This window comes from Crocodylus siamensis, chromosome 3 (assembly GCF_052110815.1).
Source record: "Crocodylus siamensis isolate JL-2025a chromosome 3, ASM5211081v1, whole genome shotgun sequence".
NCBI lineage: Eukaryota > Metazoa > Chordata > Crocodylia > Crocodylidae > Crocodylus > Crocodylus siamensis.
In genome coordinates, this window is record NC_143397.1 from 192,249,870 (window position 1) to 192,269,260 (window position 19,391).

The following is a 19,391-nucleotide window of genomic DNA, read 5'->3' on the forward strand; positions in this document are numbered from 1 at the left end:
TTACCACAGGTGGGGCATATTCTGTCCTTCCTGATCTGTGCCATTTTGCACCCAAAAATCAAAAAAATCAGCTTCCTGTATCACCAGAGGAGGGGGATGGAGGGTGTCTCTGCATCCTAGCTGTTAGGGCACTCACTCGGAACAGGGTTCTGATCTCTGCTGAGGGATATGTGTTTTAATGGCTATTAAATGCAAAATAAGTCCTGGGAACAGGGTTTACAATGAAAGATTCTCCCTTTGATCCATTTTCCTACTGTTCAGTGCTGGTGTGTGTGTGTGTGGGGGGGGGGAGTTTCTCTTTTTTGCTGCACAGGGGAACAAATTCAAGATGGAGAGAGGAGATGGATTCCACTCAGTCCACAAGTCTGGCAGTTAAGGCATTCTGGTGTGAGGAGGTGAGGAAGGCAATAAGTCTGGGTCTCCTACTTCCTAGGAAAAGGCTCAAACCACTCCAAGTGTTCTTGGTGCTCCATCACATAAAGAAGGGGTTGCTTTTCCTCTGGTCCCATTTTAAAAGTAAGTGGCTGCTGTTATGTTTTGTGAAGAGCTTGACCCTGGAACTATGATTTACCCCTATTTGAAGACCCCCTACCAGACCTGGCCATTCCAGGCTTGTCTATACCATAAAAGCAGCAGCTCCAGCAAGGATAGGCCCCAAAACACATTGATCACACCATATCCTCTTGAGCTGCGGTTGTACTTTAAACCTAGAGTTTTGCTAGTGGGCTCATCTCCAGAAGCTACTCTCAGGAACAGAGTAGGTGCAGAGGCATGAGTCCACTGCTAATTTCTAGGCTTGGACCATGCCTGCAGGAGTGGGTGGAAAGGGCACAAGTGGACATGGCTTGTCCTTGCCAGTATCTACCACTGGTAAGTGGCAGACAAGCCTTCAGGTTGTTTAGTGGGACTCCATAAAAGGGAGGAGGAAAGGAGGATGGCTCCAAGCCTTTAGAATGGAATGGTTCAGAAGCTGACAAGCAAAACCCAAGGGGTGCCTGTACATGCGTCCCAATTAAGCAAGTCTGCTGGAGTGTTCTAACTGGAACAGTCCCGTGCGCTGCAGCATCACATGTATTCAGCATCCTGTGTTTCAAAATGGCTGTGGGGGTGCTTTAATTAAACCTCAAACAAGCTTAGTTAAAGTGCTCTTGCAGCCATTTTGAAATGTGGGATGTTAAACACACAAAGGCCCCCAAGAATTTTAATTAGAGTGGCTGTCAGGGAGCTGCTCCAATTAACCTCCTGCCCACCACCCGGAGCACGTGTATAGACACCCCAGGTCCCTAGTGGACTTTCAGCTCAGGACACTGGCACCCATGGAATTTAGGCAATTCCTGGGTTTCCCAAATATACCTATTGGAAGCATTCTTATTTTAATTAAGCTAAAGCCCATGACTGAATGAGGTTAAAACCATCATACCACAGCAGCTTCACAAGAACTTACTCTTTGTGAATTTTATGTTGCTCATCTAATTTTAATTTGGCAATACTGTTCCATGCAAGTGTTATGCTTTCTTCTGTCAAATCTTCAAAAGATTCTTCACCTGGAGAAACTAAATTACAAATAAAAATGCCATCACAAATAAGTAGTCAAATAAGGACAGACTCCAGCTAAGTAGATTTAGTGAAGTAGATTACTGAACCTCTAAGTACAAGCATACCGTTACAAAAGAGGTTATTTAAACACACACGATGCGAAGGGCAATGAAAATGATTTTTTTTTCAAATAGGTTACTCTCAGTACGTGTACAGACATGTATATACACACCCCCATAGCTGGTGTTCTGCACATCTGTTAAAGCCCGAATAAAACAAGAGATTTGAGAAGCAGTTTGAGAGCACATGCACAAGAGCTCATGCTGCTGCAGTTCAGCCTCCCTCCGCACCATTCTGGTGCTCAGCATCCCCATCCCAGGCACCAAAAATTGTTAGTCATGCCTCTGATTTCCTGCTAAAAGTTAACAGATTTTTGGTCTGGAGAGGCATACAAAAGAGATTTTGTTTGTGTTTTATTTTTTCTGTTGGGATTGGCAACCACTTTGTTGAATCTCACTGCTATAAATAAAATTGTAGGTTTGTACCCATGCCCTCAGAGGTTACTGGCATAATGATATTAAATAAGCTAACTGTATGACTCATTACAATAAAGCTGAGCACCAAAATCTCACCGTATGAGCATTTCCCATCAAAAGCTGATAAAAACTGGCAACCATGTAATATACTTAGGAAAGTTTAAAAACTATACTAGTACCTTAAGAAATCTTAAAAAAACCCCTGAAGAACAATAACTCAAATCTTACTCTAAACACTTATTCTGACAAGAATTTTAAAAAGTTAAAGTGCCATTTGGAAGCCATACTCTTAAGTTTGCAGATTCACAACACACTTTCTCCAGAGTAACGCTAGATTTTACTCCTCAGTAAGCTTATTCTGCGTTCAGAACGAACAGCTCTTTCAAGCTGGCAAGCCCAAGAACTGTCACTCCACCTGGTCCTGAGGTGGAAAGGGAACCAGTTTGCAAAAGGCTCATCTGACATGAAACTGAGAATGGTAGCAGTGACAAGGCATTATACACTATACCAACTTGTATAAAAAATGTACTTTCAACTTCCTCAGCTTTGCACCTCAGAATCTGATTTCCTCTGATGTAAGCATGTAACGGGTCTGTATCCTAGGACAGCAAACTTATCTTCATCCCTTTATTTGACATTAAATAGCTAAGAGGACTGAAGAGGATGATATAACCACTGGTTTGAATACAATCCAGGATACTAGCAAAAAAGCGTCTGACAGTTAACTGATATAGTTTAAAGTGCTAGAATATCAGTCCAGCTTCAAGTGGTTCTTGTGGTATGGACACTAGTCCATTATCTTCATTGGCGCTCACTGGCAGTCCCAGGAAAATGGCCAACATTGTGTCAGGAACACAGCAATCCTCTCATTCTAGAGATCTTTCTAGGACAGGATTTAAAGCATATTAGCATGGAATTGGGTGGAAGTTTGCAGTGGGCATTGCCCATCCTGTAGATAGGTTAATTTGATTACCATTGCTTCCAATACAGTACTTTCCAGGTCACAGAAGTCATTTTTTTAAGACTTCAGTACCATATAGGAGAGAATTGGCATTTATTCTGCATTTGTTATCTCGCTGTATGTTTAAAAGGCTTGCATGTACGGATGCCTAAACTGATGTTGTTTGTTCATTTAAACCCTTGAAACAATCCGGAGACAAAACTGAAGGATTACCAGTACTCAGCAAGACCAACACCTGTATTCTCAGTTGTGTAAAACTGAGCAAATCTATTTTCTATAATGAGCTCTTTGGTCCTGTAGTTATTTTTATCTCGCATACAGAGGGACATAGGTGCCAACTTTGGGTTTTGCCAATGGGTGCTTTTTGTGTGTGCATGTGTTGCCATGCATGCCCAGAAGAGGCAACACGTTACCTCAGCTTAGTGCGCCCGACATGGCTTGTGGATGCTGAGCACTCGCAAATTTTTTTGGGCGGGTGCTCAAACCCTGGAGCACCTATGTACAGGGAAATTAGTCAAGTGAGTTTTATAACATGAGATCTTGTCTACCAAGTACAAATGACAAATAAAAAACATTGCCTTTGCAAAAATAGGGCCAAGTCAATAGTATTGTCAGACAAGGATATAAGCAATAACTATGATTTTTTAAAATAAGTTTACCTGGAGAAGCAGTTATGGAAACAGAGTGACTAGATGTTCGAGACAAGCTTTTGAACTTTGGTATTATTCTGTGGGGATGAGGAACTGTAAACAATTGTTTTGGTGTCTGTCCAAACTCTAAGATTTGTGTCAGCAGAGCTACTTTCTCATTTGGGTCCATAATGCTAAAAACAAAAAAGTATTATTATTAACAATACTTAAAAGGGGTTTTTTTGTTTGTTTGTTTTAAATGTAGGCCCTCTGGTTAGAGTGCCTACATACAGTTAGAGATAACACTCAGACTAACAACATATGAATTACTTCTTCCAAATTTGACTGGTTATTTGCATCATATAAACACCATTATAAGCTACAGCAATTGCAGATATACTTTTCTAAAAATGTAGTTATCTTTATCCATAATGGAAGTAATTTAGATTTTGGAGATGCATTGAAATAGCTTAATCCTTCAATTCAAGCTACATTAAAACCATCAACCTACTAGTGGTCGCCAACAACCTGTGAAACCAAAATGGAATGACTGCTTCAATTGCTGGAAGCACTTCTATAGCAGTAACAAGTAATCTGATATTTAGCAATCAATTTAGCAAGCATTTAATTACCTGTTCAAATCAACTCCTCCTTCATAGGTTAATGGATGAAACACTAAAAAAAGTAAAGAAAGAAGTTTGTACAATGTAGATAAACATACCTAATGTAAAACTGCGTGCATATTTTTTTAAATTATGGTTACACATCTCTGCAAGCTCATAGTTAAATACAACTTAATTTATTCAAGCCATCTGTGTTGGACAATGGAAGAAAGTTCCAGATGTTTTTCCTGATCCTATGCTTTTTACTTGCTCAGTTTTCTACACTTCCCCAACAGACCCAAAGAAGTAGGAAGCATACTGATCAAAATAGTTATGCAACAGTTATCTTTCAGCTGAATCCATCATTGAAAGTAGCCAATCACTGCAAGGAGATGACTACTTTTGTCACCTACAATTAAAAAAAAGGAAAAGAAAAAAAAGGAAGGTGATCTAATGATTCCAGATTAATTCAGTATTATGAACGTGAATGATTTTTCCTCACTAGAACTACACAGAGCTAAAGGGTCTGGAAGAGATGTCAGCTCTTGGTCTCTTGCTTCCCTTGTAAATAAACCAGAGGTTCACAACCTTTGGCCAGATCCAGATGTGTAGGCACATACAGCTTATGGCACTAAAAACCTCTGCGGTGCCACAAACCACACGTGTTGCGTGTTAAACTGCTTGCCTCGTTAACTAGCAGCACTGGGGCAAAGTAGGCTACCAGGATTTCCCAACAGCAAAAAGAACAAAAAACAATCAAAAAACCCCCCAAACAAACCTGAAAAGAAAAAGCAGCACCAAGTATTGTATGCTGGGACAAACACAAAGATAGAGCAGCAACCAGCCCAGAACTGCTGGCTTCTCCATCTCCATGCATGCAGAGCCCCTGTGCTGAAGCACCCTATGCCCCAGCCAGCTGCTCCCTGGCTGGCTGGGGCAGTCTGCCTTGAGATGGGGGAGTAGGCAGCCCTGGCTGGCTGAGAAGCAAAGTGATTTGAGACATGGGAGCAGGCAGCTCCTTAGGCAGGCTGCTCCCCATCTGCACGTGCCTCAGCACTGCAGAGCTGAGGCACATGGAGCCCCCGTCTTAAGGTACCCTGTGCCCCAGTGTAGAAATTAATTAGCAAGACCATAGATAATAGTGTAGAAATTAACTGCAAAGCAGGCTCAGCACTTCAAGAACACAGCCTGATAAGACTCCGGAATGACCAAATCCTAGCCACCTTGAAGTCTGAAGCAATCAAGGATGTAGCCCCGTCCCTATTAGTTAGCATTTCAAAAACAAACATGTAGCCAAAAACCAGTTTGAACCAATTAGGGGTTTCTCATACTGACCTGATATCTTGTTTTCTTTCACAGTGGAAAATTCCCACCTGTGCGCGCATCTTGTCTGTAAACCATAAATCGCCTCTAACACTTTTATTTGGGGCCTCTGAGCTTGCTCAGGGTGTCCAGCATGCTGAATAAAATTTGAGACTGACAGCGACTCTGTGTCTTTGGGAACAGCTCCACAAGGGGTCACGAACTCCTCAACACCAGCCAGCTGCAGAGAGGAGCAGGTTGCTGGGGCACAGGGTGTCTCAAGACAGGGCACTGCAGTGTGCAGAGATGGGGATGTGAGCAGCTGCACGTGCTGCTCCCCAGCTGGCTGGGACACAGGGTGCCTCAGCATGGGGACTGCCTGCTGGCTAGCTCTGCACTGAGGCACCCTGTGCCCTAGCCAGCCCCTCCTGCAGAACAGTAGGACAATGTGTCCTGCTGCAAGCTACATGAGCTGGGGCATGTACTGCAGCACAAAGTAGCGGCACAAATTCGTGCTGCTGCAAAACACGTGTCCCTGCTTGTGTGGATGTGGCCTTTGAGTCTAATGGGGTGGATGGGACTAGAAGGCACCCCTTGGAACAATGCCAGCTCTTAGTTTTAAAATCAGTTTGACTATACTATGTATTTCTATTTAAAAACCTCTGGATTTATCATCTTGTGAATAATGTTTACACACCTAACAGTGCTACACCCTTGCAAGGATTTCAAGAAGCTCCAACTGAGAACCACTGAGCAAAACACTCAAATGATGCATATCCAAGAAAAAAACTTGGCACGAAGAATTTGGCAAACCATGTGCATCTCTTCCTTAAATTAAAGCTAAATAAACTTAAAATAGGGACATAATGAGGTGTGCAGAGAAGCTACTTAGGACAGATAAAGGTACTGACTTGGTAAAAAAACAGTACGTTTCTTTATTAGAATACACTGAACATATTAAATCAGCCAAGGACTCTATTATTTACTTGTCTACTACCCTCCTTGGAATATCTCTCTAATTGCAGAGCCCCAAAAACTATTTTTAATCTTTTGCTGAGCCTGGTTTTCTGTCATACCTGAAGAATGCCTTCTATTTTGAAAATGTGTTTAAGTCAATTCCACCCATGCAGTTGGGATAATAAAAACGATCACAAACAGGAAGCCTTGCCTCTCACATTTTTCCTGAACATCATGGCTACCACCTGACTTAAGCACTAATCAAAGCAGCCAAGTATACTTAACATCAGATTGTAGGACTACTCAACTGGCAATGTTTAAATTTCCTTATAATAGTTTCCTTCAGAGAACTACATCATGGAAAAAGACCTGTCAATGCTGCAACTATTTCCAATTACTCGGAACAAAAAACATCTCTTAACATATACAGCATCAATTATCTGGCCTAATTATAGCCAGATGGGAGTAAGACAACTTACTAAATAAGACTGCAAACAAACAGACATAACTGAGCTTATCAAACAATCTGATACTATACAGTAGTCCAAGGAGAAGTCCAGCAACTTACTTAATCTTGCCCTTCTCTCCAGTTTCCTAGACACCACCTTTTTTTTTTTTCCTAGGAAACCAGCGTTAACAAAGCTAATTTTCATGCAGCGGTTTCTGGACAGAAATGGGAACACACCATCTGTGGGCCAAGTTACAGACTCCCACAGCCCTTTTTAACTGCATGAGATTATATCAACACCACATTGCTACCAGGTGTCATATCAAAAAGAAAAAATGCATTTTCCCCTTAACTTATTCTATGTAGGTGTTGCACAACATTACCAGAAAGTAAGCAAGCTTCAGGAGTCACTGTTTCCAGTGAGAAGGAATGCTGCTTCCTCAAGAACTTTGAGAACAAAGTAAAGTAACATTTATGTTGCAAAGAATGCTGGGGAGTTGGTACCACTTTGCTATTTTTCTCTTTCATATTAATGATTCTCTAAAAGGCAAAAAGCCCAAAAACATTAGGAGAATTATAACTTACCATTGTGAGCTCCAACAGCTTCACTTCCTTTTTGCTTGTAGCCAAATATTAAGTCTATCCATTCATGAAGATGTTCCGACACATACTGGCTTTCTAAAGCATCTTGGCACTTCTGAAGAAAGTCATCAGGATCTAACAAATGGAAGTTTAATCAGTACAGAAGGTTACTTGCTTAACATCAATAAACCATTGTGGTCATCCCTGCTGCTCCTCCAGGGAAGCACGCTGTAGAAATGCTATTAAAATTATCATCTGGCACCTTTCATCTATTTGCCAGCACTGAAAAAAATTAAGAACATGACTTCAAATTATGACCTTGAATCACAAAATAGTCATCTTAGATTACTCCTACATTATTTAGACTAGAATCGTGCCTACCTTAAATTATTCCTACATTTAAATAAGTTGTGTAACTGAAAATAAAACAGGAATATTTAGGATGAGGGAGTGAAAAAATGTAGAGGTCTGAGAACAAAGATAAGTTATCTGCAGTATTGAGTTAGCAAACCATCCAAAAATGTCATTACCTGATGCCCATGGAGGAAGTTCTACATCTTCAACCATCTTTCCTCCCTGTCTTTTGCCCAAATCCAGCTTCAAACCATTTACTAGAAAACTAGAATCATTTTCATAAAATTCTGGAATCAGCTGGAAGCAACAAGAGGCAAAAATGGAGATATATTTTATCATCTGAAATTAGCTATATAAACATATTTTAAAAGACTGCTAATGTGTAAAGCATATTATAAAACACTGCAAAGTTCAAACTTAGATTAAAATAAAGGTAAGCCTGGCAAGATTCATCTTAGACACTGAAGAAACTTTCACTAAGCACATCAAGCCAAGGTTTTCATGATCAAGTAAATCTATAATAAATGTTATTTCACTTAAGCCAGTTGTTCAAGATCAGACCTTGACTGTTACTGTTAAGAAAAGCTGCATTGTCAATCCAGTCTCTACTGTCAAAGAAGCATAGTTTACTAGCACTAAGCATGTACCTGATACTTCAAATATCCAGTGACATTTAGCTGGAACAGGAGCTTGGCACAAATACATTCCCTGGCAGACGTTACACTTAAGACACAGTTAACCAATTAAATCAGGTCTTCAGTAGTAACCCAACCTCATGTTCATTCAATTAATGAAATGATAAAACAGGGAATAATCTACAAATTCTTAAACAAAGTGGCTGGATCCCATTGGAATGTGTGGCCAACCAGCTGATCAGGACTTCCAGCCTCGGTAGCATGCTGGATCCCTTGACTGCAGTGTGCTCCCAAAGTTGGGAGGGTTGATCAGCTGACTGCCTTACTACTGTACAATATGGCACAATTGGGGTCTGATCCCCAAACTCATAATTGCACCTCCCGCCACATATCTGTAGCATGGCAGGAGGTGCAATTGCTGGGATTGCGGATCATATCCCATCATGCCTTTAACTGAATGCCTGCCAGGGGCCGTACTTGCATGATTTTTACTAAAATATCCACATGACAGAACAACAATGATATTACTATTTAACAAGGAGAGAAGGAAAAGATCCAGCCCACAGGAAGCGATGTGTGCCTAAGGAGAGTATTAAAAGTCCTCCACAATAACAAACATACACAAGGCAGTTTTATCTCAGTATGGATGCAGCCCAAAAATTAATTTTGGAAAATAAAATTTTAAGCACAGCAAAATTAGTGAATGTGACTTGGGAAAGCTTCTGGCTACCTACTTCTTTGAAGTCTGTTGCACCATCCAAACAGTTTTTCCAGGTTTCTGCAATACTAGACACAAGAGAATGATGTACTGATGCGTCAAATTAATTTCAAAGCTCTCTTACCTAAAGTTATATTTTAGAGCAAGCTATTTCAGCAGTGAAAATATCTAATTTTAATATTAAATTTAAACAAACCTGTTGAATGTTCTATCAGCATGGTCAAACTTTCCATTTTGTAAACAAAGCATGTACTCTGGTGCTGGGGAGAGATGAACAGAAATCACATCTATCCAAATTCTATTTTCAAAGATACTTTGTGTGCAAAAAACTTAGTATGAAAGCCATCTTACCAACTCTGACCAGATAAAACAGAACATAACCTGGAGATGAGTAGTGGCTGCCATACATAAATTTTGGCTCTGGCATTTCCCGATAACGTGTCTGCAACATTAGAAGAAAGATATACTGCTTAAAATAGAAATACAGATTTTTTCCCACCTCCCTAGTACAAAACAAGCACACATGCTGTTTAAGATTTAAGCCAGGATTAAATACTCTCATCTCTTCAGTTAAAATACAGTACACAGTTAGTGAACTATATTCTTATTAATACTGGTTCCTGCATTCTAGAATATGTAGAAAAGTTGTATGTAAGTAGTAGTAAATTGCACACAATTACAGAACATAGAGCCCAGGTTGGCAGTTTGTTTTTCCTGCATGCTAACACACTTTCACACGTTTAATGTTAAAGCTCCTTCAGATTTTGAAAAAAATTAAAGGTTATATTGTTTTTTCACCAATCATGATCACAGACCAAAAATTTGGCCAAGTTTCCATGCAGGTGAAACAGCTTTTTACTCAAGTTAGAAGGAGCAAAACGAGCAATTATTCTGAAGGTGAAGCCTAACTTTACAATACAGTTGCTGGAAACAAAGGTCTCTCAGTCCTCTAAAACCAAAGCTGCTATATTCAAAATACTTTCTGCAACAAGGATACATTGCTATATTTATAAATCCATTATCTACTTCAGAGCATATTTAAATCTTGACTTTGAATGGAGGAAAATCCATTCTTAAGAGTGACACTCTTCTTGTGCTTGCTTCACATAATGTGGAACAACCTGTTTGTAGCCTTTATTTTTACTAGTGGAAATCTGAGGATTTCCCAGTAAAACCTTTTCAAGAGATTCAGCCTGCAGCTGCCCCCTCGCCCCTTCTCTCTGTACCTTCAGACTGGGGTGAACTTGGTCTGGGGAAGCCATGGGAATGAATCAGTGGCTTCTCCCTTTGTCCCAATCCCTGGGTAAGAAGCAGAGTGGCAGACAAGACTTCCCATGCCTTCTCTAAAACAGGGTGCAGGGACTCAATGGGAAGCAGCCTTCTCTGCTCCACTCCTGGTCTTTGGAAGCAGAGAAGAGCAGCAAGGTGAAGTCCCCAGTCTGTTCCAAGCCGGGCAGTGCCCAGTCAAGGGATGAGGCAGGGAGCACTGGCAGTTGCTCCCCTCCCTTCCCAGACCAGTCTGGGTCAGGAGGGGAGCAGCAAGGCAAAGCCCCTGCCCATCAGAAAAGCAGGCAGGCAACAAGGAGCAGCTACTTGTCTGCTTGCATAATTATCTAGAAGGGGACTGGAGCAGGGTGGCAATGCCACCTACCTATTCCCCCAACCTGGACAAGTGCAGGAAGCACTGCGTTCTATTGCTCCATTCCTCTCCCAGACCAGACACTATATACAAGTAAAAAATATGTTCCCTTCTAAGGGAGGCTTTCCATGCTGACACCTGAAAGATCCTTCTCCCAGAGTAGCCATGATTCCCCCAAAAGAAAGTGAGTGAATGCTTGTACACTCAGTATCTATCAGGAGAGCAACAATTCTCCCAGAAGAAACCTAACACCTGAACATGGCCAAAAACTTCATTTAGAGCCTTTGCTACTTTAAAACCTCTCTCATTTCTAGCAGTAAAGGTATTATTGATATGGCAAAAATTTCCTTGTCCAATGCATCTTAGAGCACTAAGGAAGTTAAAAAGTTTGGAAACATACAGATAACTATTAAAGTATGTTTCTACTCTTCAACTGAAGATCCAAGGAACACTTTATTTATACCTGTAAGTAGGGACCACTGTAATTCAGGCTTTGGTGCAGGGAAAAGCAGGCTCACTGGAGCCAATTTCTTGCGTTTTTCAGAGCAGGTTCTCCCACACCTCTGATTGGCTGAAGGAGCCCACCATGGGGCTGATTACCCAGTACACAGGCTGTTCTTCAGCTGTTTTAAGAAAGTAAAGCTCACCACCTATTAAACAAAGCCGACCACTTAGAATTCTTAATGAAACCACAATAATTAAACATTATTAAACAACAACCTTTGAGTGCCAGCTTTTATGGGACGCTGACCCTTGAAGACCACTGCTGCAAATTTCCCCCTCCTCTTCTCTCCATGGGAGAGCAGAGAAGGGCTCAGGAGACCAATGCTATGTGCTTGCCCCCACAGCTGAGCATGGGATGCAGGGTGCCCCCACCACAGGGGCTTCTCCCCACCTGGCACAGGTCTCCCAAGCCCTGCTCTTCCCCACCATGCAGAGAAGGGGAGTGGGAAACTCCCCACTGCTCCAATGTGGCAGCAAAGCAAAGCGGGGCTCGGAAGAGCTGTACTGGACAGGGGGAAGCCCCTGTGGCAGAAGCACCTTGTGCCCTATGCCCAGCTGTGGGGGCAGGCACCTGGCATGGCTCACAGCCCATGCCAACATGGGGAAGTCAACAACTTGATTGGCTGAGCCCCACCAGGGGCTCAGCCTGTACTAGGCTGCCCCTGGAAATATGAGGCTTCAGGTGTTTCTGGGGCTCTGCTGCCTGCCTGCCCCCACCTCCCTCCCCCATGGTTTTAGACCATTTCCAGCCAAACTGCAGTTTCCTGGGGCTTTGAGGGAAACGTTAAATTTTGGGCTTTCCCCTGAAATCCACTGAAGTCTGAATTACAGTGGTTCTTACCCATAAGAATACACCAGGATTTTCAGTTATGTGGAAAGACAAGAATTTAGAAAGAGTAGATTAACGATCTTTCAGAGTTGTGTGTACATTAGGGCTGTGTGAAGCTTCAGTAGCTGATTCAATTCAGAGGAGATTCGGCGGCTGAATCTCCGAATCCAAATTGAATCGGAAGACCCATTAAGAGGTTCAAATTGAATCAGATGCCTCAGAATCAATTTGGAGAGATTCATGGCCGATTCAGAGATTCGGCCATAGGCTATGCAAGTTTCCCTTGCATACAGCGAACCCACTTTATAAATGTAACAAATAGCTATAGCTCCCCAAAGTGGGGAGGGAGGGAGGGAGTGAGGCTGGAACTAGAAAAGAGACGGGGGGTGGGGGTGCCATTCCTGGAGCTGCACCATGCTCTGCCTGTCCCTCCACATCTGGGCTCAGCCTGTCCCCCTGCACCCCAGCTCCTGGGCTGCGCCATGCCGTGGTGCAGGAAGCTGCTGTTGGCTGCTCTCAGGTCTGCTGCAGTAAGTGGATCCCCAGCACAGGACACGGTGCAGATTGTCCACACTCACCCTAGCCCCTACTGCAGTGGCCCTGGGAGTGAGTGGTGCCAGCTGCAATGGGAACAGTCAGTGGCTGCAAGGGGAGGGGTGCAGGAGGAGAACCGGGGCACACCTCTTGCTGCTCCATGCCCCCAGGAGGGCAATGGGCTGGGAAGCAGTGTCAGGCTCTTCCCAGGGGTGCATACCCACAGATCTGCACATGGGATGACAACAGATTGCCACTGCAGGCTGGGGCTGGCAGCAGCACCAGGATGATTATTCCTGGTGCTCAGGGAGGGCGCACCAAGCCCCGTGCCACCACCGGCTGCAGCCTGCAGCGGCAGCCTGCTGTCATCCCACACCAGATCCAGGGGGCAAGCTGGGGAAGAGCCCAAGTTCCCCAGCCCTCCCAGGGGGCACAGAGCAGCAAGAGGCATGCCCCCCCCCAGTCAAAATTGGCCAAATCCAAATCGAATACTCGCTGCTTTGCAATGGCTAATGTATAAATACGTTAGGTTGCTCCAAAAAAGAAAAAAAAAAAAAAAAAAATCGCTGGTTGAAGTGGTATTTTCCTATACTTTACAGCTAAATACAAGGAAATATTGCACAGAAATTATGCCACAGTATACTAGATTAAGGTAAAGTTTGTTTCCAGTAATATTTACAGTCCAATTACAGAAAAATCACGCTAGAGTTAATACAACATACAAGCCTGTTCATTCCTATACTGTGTTAAGTTTAATCTTCACACATTTGATTACATAAAGCTAGGAGCTTGGAGTTCTCCTATTACTGAGATGACCATCACAAATTGAAAGAAAACCCAAATGTCACATACCAGTAATCTTTCTAGCCTTTCCTTATTCAAAGCACCAATTGGTTTACTAAGGTCCCGGAATGCTTCAGGCTTTGTCAAATCTGAAAGAGAAATGCAATTAAATTTTATAAAAAGCACTTTTTCATCCTGTCTCTACTTGCAGAAGAACAAAGGAGTCTCACAATAAATGGCTATTTGTGCTCTTAATGTTAGTGTTTTACTTGCTTACTGAAGAGCCTTACACAACAGAAAGCTTTGAATTTGGGTTTTGCTAGTATGAGTTCCACAGTGCTGGGAATTAGGCAAACATCTCACACTCTCCATATGACCTCAATAACATTAAGGCACAGCTAACTGCCACATTTCTCCTCCACTTCTTAAGCAACTTGACATTATTTTATTGTGTCATGACAACACTTTGAAAGGAGGTGTGAGTGGTTGCTAGAAACTCCATTAGATTCCCCTTCTTTCCTTCCATACAGCAGGCAAAGACATGTCAGGCCTATTAAATGGCAGAGGCAGCCAGATTCTCAAGAGAGTAAACTGACGGCAACACAAGTTTGCTATGAGAGATTTACCCAGGAAACGAATAGTATTAAATTCTGTCATACAGATTTAGGCAATTAGACCTTTCTGAGCATTTCTGGAGAAATTAACCTCATATTTTGGCAACACCTGGATTCGAAAAGTTTTTTTTAATTAATTATTTTTTTAAATTCATGCAAGACTAATAAACCATTGCTATCAACTCACTGGAAACAAATCATAGGGGAAAACAAAATAAACTTTATCAGGCATTTCACTTTTCTAGAAAGTTGACACTTAGTACTTCTATTAAATATTACTTCATTTTATGGATGGGATAATCAATCCCAACATACCTTGCTTTAGAAAATATAAAAAAGCATAAGAATAAAAAAATATGCATTGAGATCAGCATCCTGTTTGTCAACCTCCAATTTCTTGTTGATGTTGCTTGTGTTTTAGGTGATGTAAAAGCAGCAGTTCTTACATCAAGCGCAGCTTTCTTATTATTAAAAAAAAATACAAAGAAGAATATTTGCTTACCTAATTCTGAACTAGAATAATCTGCTATGATCCAAGGAAATACAGGATATTGAGATAAATCATTGCAGCTCCGATCAGCCAGATTGTTGAGATGAAGAAGATATTGGTAATTTGAAATATGCCCTCGCTGCCATTGCAACATGTAACTTTCAGCTGTGTGTTCTGCAATATGGTTTTCTATAAAAAAGAAAAATCACACAATAAAATCTTTGTTTAGCTGGTTTCCATTTTAAGATACTTGACTCCAAAGATACTTAACTAACTATGCTTGGATAAGTGATCTCCCAATCATTTATCCAAGTGTAATAATTTAAAGGGTCAGATTAAAACCTACGGCAGCTATACACTTCAATTCCTATCATACGAGGTCTTTCCAAAAAGAGCTAGTCAAGTGATTGTAAACACCTTATATTAGAAGAGAAGAAGCAATTCTAGATGGAATCCTGAATGAATGAATGAATGAATATATCAGTGGGACCATTACATGACCAGAGTGTAAAAGATGCATTCAGGGATAAGGTCATAGCAGAGAAACTAAAAGAATTCTTTGCACCAGTTTTTACCACAGAAGATACTGAAGAAATTCCCATGCCAGAACAATCCTTCCTAGTAAATAGGACTAAAGAGTTGGACCACACTGAAGTGACAACAGACGTTTTAGAATGAATTGATAAATTAAATGCTATAAGTTACCAGGACTGCACAGCATTCACTCAAGAGTTCTCAAGGAACTCAAAGGTGAAGTTGTAGGAATTGCTGGCAATACTACGTAAACTATCATTAAAAACAGTCTCTGTGCCCAAGGAATGTAAGGTTGGGAACATAGCACTCATCTTCAGAAAGAGCTCTAAAGAGCACCAGTTAGCCTCACTTCTATCCCTGGCAAGTTGTAGGATCCAAAATAAAGAATAAAAATATCAGTCGCATGGACAGAAGTAATCTGCTGGGGAAAAAAAAAGCCTCTGTTTTTGTAAAGATATCCTGCTTCACAAATGTGCTGGCCTATTTTTTTTTTGAGGGTGTTAACAAGCAAGTGGAAAAGGGGGATTCCATTATAAAATCATAGAAAATGAGGGTTGGAAGAGACTTCAGGAGGTCATCTAGTCCAACCTCCTGCTCAAACCAGGACCATCCCTACCTAGTTCAACCCAGCCAAAGCTTTGTCTACCCAATTCTTAAAAACCTCCAAGAATGGGGATTCCACAACCTCTTTCAGTAATCTGTTCCACTGCTTTATTACACTTTTAGTGAGAAAATGTTTCCTAATATCTAATTTAAATTTTGTTTGCTGCAACTTGAGACCACTGGGCGCCTATACACAAGCAGGGAGGCTGCTCTGACGTTCTGGAATTCCAGTGCATCAGAGCAGACTGTTAATCAATTGCTGAGCTCCAGTAGCTTGTGCATCAGTGTCCCCATGCTTAAAAATGGCAGCAAGGGCACAAACTTCAGATGTGCTTTAATTAGAGCAGCTCTAGGAGCCTTTCTAAAGCACTACTCCCCCAACCCTAAAGCATGTGTAAAAGTGCCTGTCCCGGGACCCGAAGAAGTCGGGAAAACTCACCAGAAGGGCGGGCGGAGAGGAACGCTGCAGCGGAAGGAGAACCCGCGTGGTTCGTCAGCCGCATTTATGTACAGCTGTGGCTGGCAGCTGACGATGATGTCAGACGCCGGCCGGGAGATTTAAAAATGGCAGCCACCGCTTTGGAGGCGGCGGATGGCTCGGGGATCGTGCGTCGGGCCGGGAAAGCACCGGCAAAGGATCCTGGGGACAGAACCCGCCAAGCTGGAGCCCAGGGAGAAGCGACCCTGATCGGGAACCCGACGATGGGGACGACGTCCGATCGTGCAAGGAGCGACAGATCAGGTGAGCGACGAAGGAGCGGGAAGATCCAAGAAGAGTTTGGGGACTCCGAAGTAAGTTCGGCAACAGCGGGTGCGGGACTCGCCGAAGAGGGGCAGAAGTCCAAGAATCCCCGGGCTGAAGGGAGATTGGGGAGGGATCGCCACCAAGACCCAGGGACGTCGGGTCAAGGAACAGGAGTGGGACAACAGTAGGGACACTGAGGGGGAATCCCTTCCCCTCCCGTCCCAGGCTAACAAGGATCTGGTGGAGGGATAGCAATATAGTTAGTGATGACACAGGGGAAGAGCCGCACCGGGTGAAGGGCTTGGGGCGAGAGGTCGATAGAGGGTGCAGATTAGGCTCTGGTGTAGGTTACGGTGAGGAGGTCAACCGCAAGGTAGTGGTATAGCTGCATCTTACAATCTGTGGAATTGAGTAAGAAAGCCGTGGGAGAAGCCGGTGGAAGCAGCGGAGCCGGATCAGAGAAGCGGAGCCCAGAGGTGGCGGGAGGCCAGGGTGTAGGGGTGGCGAAGCCCTGTGTGCAACCGGTGGGCCAAGCCCGGGCCACCGAAGGACCCGTGCACTAGCCCCGCCCCACTAAGGAAACACCAAGTCGTGGCAGGCGAGAGCGGGGTTTGGTGACGTGGGAGAAGATCACCCACGGAGACAAACCGGTCCAGAAGGGGAAGAGTTACCAACCAGGAAAACAGAGCTCCCCGGAGGGGTACAAGAAGGCCCGTCGGTGACAGTGCCCAATGTCCCTTGTTCTACTACCACTAAGAAGAGTCTAGCTCTACCCTATTTGTAGTCACCCATCAGATAGTTGAAAGCTGCTATTAAATCCCCCCACCCACATTCCCAGTCTTCTTTCTTCAAGACTAAAAAAGCCTAGTTCCCTCAGCCTCTCCTCAGAAGTCATGTGCCCCAACCCCCTAATCATTCTGTCGCCCTCTGATGGACCTTCAATTTATCCAAATCCTTTCTGTAGTGGGGGACCCAAAACCGGACATAGTACTTCAGATGTGGCCTAAGCAGTGTAGAATAGAGGGGAATAATCACTTCCCTTGATCTGCTGGCAACATTCATACTAACGAAATCCAGTATGCCATTAGCCTTCTTTGCAACAAGGGCATGCTGTTGGCTTCTATTCAGCTTACTTTCCACCATAACCCCCAGGTCCTTTTCTGCAGAGCTGCAGCCCAGCCAGTCAGTCCTCAGACTGGATCAGTGCATGGGATTGTTCAGTCCTAAGTGCAGGACTTCACCCTTGTCCATACTGAACTTAATGCAAATTTTTTTGGTCCAATCCTCCAATTTGTTGAGGTCTCTGAATCCTAGCTGTACCTTCATCAAATCTATTATTCCCCACAGCTTGGTGTCATCTGCAAACTTGCTGAGGGTACACTCCATCCCATCTTCCAGGTCACTGATGAAGATATTGAACAACTTGGCCCCAGGACCAATCCTTAGGGCATTCCACTTGATACCTGCTGCCACCTAGACATTGAGCCATTGATTACTACTCCCCAAGCCTGACAATTCCACCAGTTTTCTATCCACCTTACAGTCTATCCATCTAACCCAAACTTCTATAGTTTGCTTGCAAGAATGTTGTGGGAGGCTATATCAAAACCCTTGCTAAAATCAAAGTGTATCATGTCTACTGCTCTCCCCACATCCATATAGCCAGTCATCTCATCATGGAATGCAATCAGGTTGGTCAGGGCCTTGGTGAATCCATGCTGATTGTTCCTAATCACTTTCTCCTCCACATGCTTATAAATAGATTCCTTGAGGACCCACTCCATGATTTTTCCAGGGACTGAGTTGTGGCTGACCAGTCTGTAGTTTTCTGGATCCTCCCTCTTCCCTTTCTTAAAAACAGGCACTACACATTTGCCCTTTTTCAATTCTCCATGATCACTCCCAATCACCACAAGTTTTTAAAGATAATGGACAGCATTTCTACAATCACAGAATCATAGAAGTAGGGTCGGAAGGGACCTTGCAGATCTTCAAGTCCAACCCCCCGCCTGGGCAGGAGAAAAGACTGGATTCAAATGAGTCCAACCAGGTAGTCATCAAGCCTTTTCTTAAAGATCCCCAGGGTAGGAGCCAGCATCACTTCCCTGAGAAGTTGGTTCCAGCTCCTAGCTGCCCTAACTGTGAAGTAGTTCTTGCAGATGTCTAATCTAAACCTACTCTCCAATAATTTGTGTCCATTGTTCCTTGTCATGCCAGAGGGCGCTAGGGGAAACAGTGTCTCCCCCAAACCCTTCTGGTCCTCCCTAGTGAGTTTAAAGACAGTCACCAGGTCCCCCCTCAGCCTTCTCTTGTGAAGGCTGAACAGGTTTAGGTCCCGCAGTCTTTCAATGTAGGGTCTGCCCTGTAGTCTCTGGATCATGCAGGTGGCCCTCCTCTGGACCCTTTCAATGTTGTCCACATCCCTCCTGACATGGGGCGCACAGAACTGGATGCAGTACTCCAGCTGTGGCCTGACCGGCGTCGCACAGAGGGGGAGGATCACCTCCCTGGCTCTACTTGAGATGCACCTGTGGATGCATGACAAGGTCCGGTTAGCCCTGCCAACCGTGACCTCACATTGTCAGCCCATATTCATCTCGGAGTCAATAATGACTCCAAGATCCCTTTCTGCCTCCATGCTCTCAAGAAGGGAGTTTCCTATTCTATAAGTGTGTTGCTGGTTTCTACTGCCTAAGTGCAGCACCCTGCACTTGTCAGTATTGAAACGCATCCTGTTTATGTCAGCCCACTCCTGTAACCTATCCAGGTCTTGTTGCAGTCTTTCCCTCCCTACTAGCGTGCTCACCTCACCCCAAATTTTGGTATCATCAGTGAATTTAAACAGGTTGCATTTCA

At 43.4% G+C, this 19,391-nt stretch overlaps 1 protein-coding gene across 2 annotated transcripts in view; it reads right to left on the reverse strand.

Annotated features, from left to right (window-relative positions):
- NSMAF (neutral sphingomyelinase activation associated factor) overlaps positions 1 to 19,391 on the reverse strand; it is a 59,345-nt gene that overhangs the window by 15,761 nt on the left and 24,193 nt on the right. For both annotated transcript variants that reach the window (XM_090040033.1, XM_090040034.1), the window contains exons 13-22: positions 14,666 to 14,842; positions 13,619 to 13,698; positions 9,612 to 9,702; positions 9,457 to 9,520; positions 9,277 to 9,328; positions 8,084 to 8,204; positions 7,557 to 7,688; positions 4,295 to 4,337; positions 3,693 to 3,856; positions 1,445 to 1,553 (exon numbers count right to left, since the gene is read on the reverse strand). In XM_090040033.1, coding sequence (XP_089896159.1) covers positions 1,445 to 1,553; positions 3,693 to 3,856; positions 4,295 to 4,337; positions 7,557 to 7,688; positions 8,084 to 8,204; positions 9,277 to 9,328; positions 9,457 to 9,520; positions 9,612 to 9,702; positions 13,619 to 13,698; positions 14,666 to 14,842 — 1,033 coding nt within the window. The remainder of the gene's footprint in view (positions 1 to 1,444; positions 1,554 to 3,692; positions 3,857 to 4,294; positions 4,338 to 7,556; positions 7,689 to 8,083; positions 8,205 to 9,276; positions 9,329 to 9,456; positions 9,521 to 9,611; positions 9,703 to 13,618; positions 13,699 to 14,665; positions 14,843 to 19,391) is intronic.